Source organism: Seriola dumerili, unplaced genomic scaffold (assembly GCF_002260705.1).
Source record: "Seriola dumerili isolate Sdu_G_001 unplaced genomic scaffold, Sdu_1.0 BDQW01000544.1, whole genome shotgun sequence".
Taxonomy (NCBI): Eukaryota; Metazoa; Chordata; class Actinopteri; order Carangiformes; family Carangidae; genus Seriola; species Seriola dumerili.
In genome coordinates this window covers 136,620-143,525 of record NW_019174799.1, presented here as the reverse complement: position 1 = coordinate 143,525, position 6,906 = coordinate 136,620, and the positions used below count along the sequence as shown (strand labels likewise).

At 41.1% G+C, this 6,906-nt stretch overlaps 1 protein-coding gene across 1 annotated transcript in view; it reads right to left on the bottom strand.

Annotated features, from left to right (window-relative positions):
* maml1 (mastermind like transcriptional coactivator 1) overlaps positions 1-4,058 on the bottom strand; it is an 18,378-nt gene extending 14,320 nt beyond the window's left edge. The window contains exon 1 of the mRNA XM_022764502.1: positions 3,637-4,058. Coding sequence (XP_022620223.1) covers positions 3,637-3,966 — 330 coding nt within the window. The 5' untranslated portion in view covers positions 3,967-4,058. The remainder of the gene's footprint in view (positions 1-3,636) is intronic.
* Positions 4,059-6,906: the final 2,848 nt, after the last annotated feature.

Below are 6,906 nucleotides of genomic sequence, written 5' to 3'. Positions count from 1 at the left end.
CCTCAGATAATCTTACAGAACCTTCAAATCACATCAATGGACTCTAGATTCTCCTAAGGAACCAATAAAACATCATCGGTGACCACTAGAACCTCTTAAAGACCCATAGAAACTCCTCTGTGGACTAGACCCCCTAGAAGAACCCCCAGCAGCTCCTGAATCACCTCTTAACACCGCAAAGGATGCAACGGAACCTCCGGAGGTTTTGGTATTGGTTTGGATCTCTCTCCAATTATGCAGAACATTAGAGCCTGTTCCAACAGGCAGATACAGTCCTGATCCAGAGCTGATCCAGACCTGCAGCCTGTTCAGAGTCCTGCAGTTTAAAACCAGCTAAATCATCCGACAGGCTCAGCTGCTGCGACACTATCAGATGGACTTTGTATTCTTCTACATTCCACTCCTCTGTTTCAGCTGAGTTTCAGGTAACACACACCTGTCCTCTGTGTGACCACATACAGGAACTGGGAGGACTTTCACAGACTGTAACACAGTCAGGGGTGAAACCCTTCAGTGTTTTATACAGGACTGCTGCCACCGAGGATGAAACATTAAACCAACACAGATAATAACATAATCTGAAATACTGGGATATGACTTGAGTGTTAGTTTGCACATTAAGATTTTTTTCTATTCAAAACATGAGAGCAGCTCTTTTAATATTATGGCTGGTTTGAGTTTTGACTATAAAAAGTGAAGAGTTTGACTTGTAGCTTTAAAAATAGAAACTGCATCACTGAACTGAACATACTGTTGGTGTTCAGACAAATCTGATCAACCTTGAACACAAAGAAATATTGATAACTACGGTTAAGCTGTTGGAACAGGCAGATATTTTGATAATATATTAATCGTGACTCATTTTTGAAATAAAAATAGTGACACAGTGACAAGTATTCTCTGATTTCAGCCTCTCTAATGAGAAGACTTTCTGCTTTTCTTTGTCACATCATGATAAACTTTATATATTTTTGTTTATTTGGACTTTGGATCGAACAAAACAAAACATTTGAAGGCATCATTTTGCTCTGTGAAGCTGTGATGGGCATTTTTGACATTCTTTGATACTTCATAGATTAATCAATAATGGGAATAATCAATCAGTCTTGGAGTGATGGTAGCTTTCAGTCATGTGTTTTGAACTGGGCTACAGTTTGGTTCACAAGTGCACCTTTAACCAGATACCTATTCAAACAGGTATAGCTACAAATAATGAATACTTTTGTTAATGTTTAATGTGTACATTTTTATAACTGACTAAATGTCAGAGAAGAAGAATAAATGCCAAACCTCAAAGTGAACGTAAAGGTTTGACTTTTTTTATTCAATAATTATTAATTAATCTGTTTAAATAGATTAAATTATCAACTGACAATTCATTTTCTTTGTTTTCTTTGAGCACCAAAATACTGCAATAAATACTAGACCAAAAGGGGAGGAGGTCAAAGGTCAAAGTCTGGAGCTGGCTGAGATCTGGTATCCTCCTGAAGGACACTTGAGCAGGATGAAGGTTTTAAACGAGTTAGTTTGTGTCTGCTGAAGCAACCACAGGCGACCACACCGGCTAAGGCTGCTGGGAAGCTGAGATCACGTGACCAGACAGTACAGCCACAAAAACAACACTTCCTCTGTCAGTCACGGAGGACACACACACACACACACACACACACACACACACACACACACACACAGAGAGAGAGAGAGAGAGAGAGAGCAGTTGTTTCACCTGAGCTGAGATCTTTCAGTCAAGTGTCATTCAGACCAGAGAAGGTGCAGAATGTCACTGATCAGCAGCTTCGGCACCAACAATCATTGCGATGAGCTCTAATTAACAAACCCACAGCTCAATATCTGTGAGACACATCTAACGGCTCACACTCACACCGCAGCTTCAGGCTGTCTGAGACGGAAAGTGACAGTTGTGAGAGAAACATGGTGAAATCTGTGGTCCGGGATCTCACCATGAGACGTATCCACTGATGGACAGTTTGGTGGCCAAAGACCAAAGTCCAATTGCTATAACTCACATCTGCAAACAAACCAATCAGAATGTAACGTGATTTGTAACATGTTAATTTTTAAAAATATTTTTTTAATTATTAAAAAAAATAAATAATAATAATAATTTTTTTTTTAAATTATATTGGTTATTTTATTATACAAAATTTATTATTTTTATTTACCTATTTCGTATTTTCGTTATGTTATTTTCTCTTTCATTATCTTTGATGTTTCACTCCTGTGTTTTCTCTTGCAGACTGCTCTGTATTTTGGAAAACTCAATAAATAAATTGTTCAAAAAAGAATGTAACATGAGATAATGCAGAGTACACTATGCGACACAACATGTCGTACGTGTTACTTTTGAATTAAGTTTGTTCACACTCACACACACAAACCACAACAATGGAGGTGAAAGGAAAAACAAAGATTGTGTGACTCTGGCAAAGACGAGCTGCGTTCAGAACATAAGAGCAGCTCGGATGATGATGATACAGTGAGCTGATGATGTGTCTCTGCTCTTGTGCGTTATTCTCCATCGTAGCGCTAAGATTCACCAGACACTCATCACACTATCTGACAGCCTGACACCGATATCGTCCGGTCTGACACAGAAGCAGTATTTTATCGGACCTCCCCCCACCATCATAATAACCAGAGCTGTCAGATCCCAGTCAGATTTTAAACAATTCTTAGTTCACCAGGCTTTCTTCAAATAATTTATTATGTAATGGAAATATCTTCACTCTTTGGGCCCAGATGTTGTCATGCAGAAGAACATACTGTAATCTATAATCAGTTACACTCAGGATGGTGATATGATGATAATCACTGTGACACAATATAAAGTTGTCTATCAGGACTGGTTGAATTTTTACATGATCTTCGCATCAATGTGATGACGAAGGCTAATTTACACTTGTATCTTCTTCACTCGTTATTTTATCCATTACCAGTTGCTCAGTTGATTTTTTTTTTGTTTAGAGCTGCAACGATTAGTTGAACAGTTAGATCATTTCAGACATTTTTTACTTGAGCATCAAGGCCAGCTGTAGCTTGAACCTGATGATGTTGCTGGTGTAATCAAACCAGTTGATCAAGGATAAGAGCAGTGACTAAAGCCACAGCTACCAGTTTATTGATTATCACTTAATCTACCAGGTAAATGTCCAAAAACAGTTAGTCAACAATTGTCTGACCAACCATCCAAAACCCAAAGATATTTCATTTAATCTAATACAAGACAAAGAAAAGCAGAAAATACTCACAATTAAGAAGCTGGAAACTGAGTTTTAGCTTAAAAAATGGTTCAAACTATTAACCGATTAATCACCTAATGTTTAATCTCTAGCAGTGACCCTTCACTACATGGTCCACCACTAATGTCTTGCCACAAATACACAACATTATCGTGAGGAACATTTGGTGATAGTATTGTTCTGTGCTTGTCATTCCCACCACTAGAACAAAACTTATTAAAGCAACGTGCCACCAACGTGCCAAGGATCTGATTTAGAGCCTCTGTGACCCTGCCTGAAGCACCTACAGCTGTCACTCTGGGTGGTTTATTCCTGCTGCACCAGCCTACTGTGTGTCTGTGCTCTAACATCCAGCCTGTGTTCAGTGCTCACTCACCGCTATCAGGGTGCTATTCCGGCTCTGCTCCGCCGCCGTCCCTCCGCTCTCCCCGAGCTCCGCGCTGCCGCCTCCGCTGCCCGGCGCTCTCTGGCCGGCCTGGTCGCCGCTGGGCTGGGGCTGCCGGTGTTTGTTGGACCGCTTGGCTTTGGCCTGCAGACAGCGCTGGTGCAGGGCGAAGGTCTGCTGCCTCTCCAGCTCCAGCCGCTCCAGCGTCGCGTTCTCGTAGCGGCTCTCGCAGCTGTTGTGATGCTGCCGGAAGAGCTCGATCCTCCGGCGGAGCCTCTCCATCACCGCGCTGTGTCGCGGTGTAACAAAATCCGCCATCATCAATACAGACTTGTAGTAAACTCCCGGCTCAGGTTTCGTCCATAAAATGCTGAATTTGGCTCTTTTCTCTCTGGGCGTCTATACACCCCCCCTCGCCCTCTACAAAGACTCCTGTGCTGGCTCCATGGAGGCGACCTTTGTCTTGCTAATGGCCTTCAGTCACAGCGGCACTCACTGCCGGAGAGGAAAATTGGGTTTTTGAGGTGCAATACCATTCAGCCTCCTGAATTTAACCACTTAAACCCAAGTGTACAGTATGAACCTCGTTAAATACAACAGCTCATTTAAGTTGCTGTGTAAAACAGAGCTACTGGAGTCCTGCAACAGAGCCGCATTCCGCCCGAGTTTAACCCCAAATCAAAAACACACACCTCATGTATTTAACCCCGTGGTATGAAAACAAACCACGGTCCGCTACTTCTAGCACAAACCATTTAAATTATTTTCACTGCATTGAAATCTCCAATAATGAAACAGTGCTGTTGCTGTCTCGCCATCAAACTAACTCCCGTCGGGCTAAGTTAAGTTAGCACATTCCTCCACTCACAAATCAAAGTTGGAGCGTCGAAAATTCCTTAAAAACTATCTGAGCTGCCGTTAAATTGTGGTTGTTCTGGAACTAGCTGGCGTTAGCCTCCAGCTTTACCTCCACGCCTTTACTGGAGATGATGTTACAGTCTGCGGGGGCATCGTAACGGCTCCCCAACTTGTCTGAAACTTTATTTTGTTCAAGTATTCGGAGTTAGCTTAGGAAGGTAGCCAGCAGGGCTAACTGGCTAGCGCTTCTGGGCTTCTTCTTCACAAACTTGGCAGCGATTACTCCGCTAATAAACACATTATTTTATCCAATAACGCACTTTCACACACGAGAAAACAAACGACAGGACTTCCCAGACAATTAGAGCTTAGTGAGTTTTTAAATTCACTTACTGTGAAAGTGTAGCTGTCCGCTCTTCCTACAGCATCTGTCTAACAGCTGATCCTCCGCCTCCGTGTAGCCGTTAGCCGCTAGCTGCTAACGCTATGTTTTGGGTAACGATAGCTCGACTAGCTGGCTGGCTAGCTAGGTGGCTAGCATGAAACATTTAAATAAGGCATCATACTCTAAATGTATTTCCCCCGAGGTGCCGTCGCGGATAACCCTCCCCGTGGCCGAGCCCGAGTCGGGATGGTTACGGCTGTGAAGCGGAGGGTCGTCAGTCAGAAGGGGCTAACTCGGTCCCTCTGTGCTGCTTCTATTGTTTTCCAGCGGACAGGCAGGTCCACGCCGCCATTTTGGGAACTTTCTCTTTTTTTCCATCAGCGACAAGAGGAATGTCCCTGCGCCCGCCTCACCGATGAGTGACAGAGGAGACAGCCAATAGAGAGCGACCGCAGCGTTGAGAATCAAAAAGCAGCCCAATCAGAGCTGAGAATCCGCCCTAACGTCATGGAGTAGCCCAATTTATAACTTCAATTTAAATATCATTTATTTGTGTGTTTATTTATGTTCACCTGTGTTATTTTATTGTATTTATTAATTTCAATTCTTTAAAAAAAATATGTAGTTTTATATTTTCATTCATTTATTTTCGCCTATTGTACTTTTATCATTTAAATTATTATTTCTATGTGCTGTTGTATTACCTGACTGATTGTACATGTCCTTTAAAAAAAAAGATAATTTAAATATCAGTAAAATTTAATTAGTTTTTTACACAATGTCTTTTGGGTGATTTTACAGGTAACAGCAAAAGCCTTCTCTCATATGAACAGATGTAAACTTTTACAAGAAAAATAAAGAGTAATGTTGCCATGGATTCAGTGAGTTACACTGTGGGGCAGAACTTAAACCCAATTCTTTTTGGCCATCTTGTAGATTTAAATATGTCGGATTCACCATTATATTTATCTATCTATCTATAATTTGATACGAACTATCTCCACTGATGAAAGTCCAGTATCAGAAGTAGCTTCCAAAGCTCCTCAGACTGCAGTTTGTTGTGTTTCCTCCCCTGCACTGATGGACAGATGGTTCATCCAATCACCTGACAAGTATTTTAGAAATTTTACTTCAAAAATGACAAAGAATAAACGATCAAAGCTGTTGCCAATTGATTTTCCGGCAATCAGCTAATCATTTAATTGACAAATCATTTCAGCTGATCTACTGTATATTATGGGGGTCAGTTGGGGTCAGTCGGGGCCCAGCAACATATTTTTACCCCTCAGGAGGTTAATCCAGCCCTGCTGCTTAGACACACACAAAAACACAGTTGCAGTGGTGATGTATCTGTCAAACATGAATCTAACTTCAAACAAAGAATGTTTAACTAAGAACTCAACAAATAAAACCTTTTTAATAATCATCAGAAATTAAAGACATTTTACCAAATAATGTTGCTGTTGAATCATCATATCATAACCAGTGAAACAGGAAATGGACTTCATCTTCAGTCTCATCTAAATCAGTCTTTCCTCGTCAAGAGTCGACAGTAACGTCCCTGAATGTTTTTCTGCTTCACATCAGGCGGCAGCTGCTTTTCATCAGACATGTTGACATTTCAGGTTCGTACCAAACTTCCACTGATCATCTCTGTCAGGAACAATTTGTGCTGAGCATCGTGAATATTAAACTGACCTGTTTTGAAATATAAAATGTGAATAAAATCTGACAATATAAAGTTTTCACTTCTCTAATCCAGTTAAAGATCTTCATACTGAGCTGCTGCTCTGAAGCCGAATCTTCACGTTTGTGACTTTTTGGATGTTTCCATCTCATATGTCCACTCCAGATCAACACTGGTGGAAGTTTATGAGCTCCCATAAATAATAAAGGTGTTTTGATTGTGAAAGTAAAACTGTAGAGACTCTGAGAGGAATATTTAAAAAAAAAAAAAGAAGTCTGGATCAGACTCACCTGCAGAGACACACAGATAAAAAACACACAGCAGCTTCTCA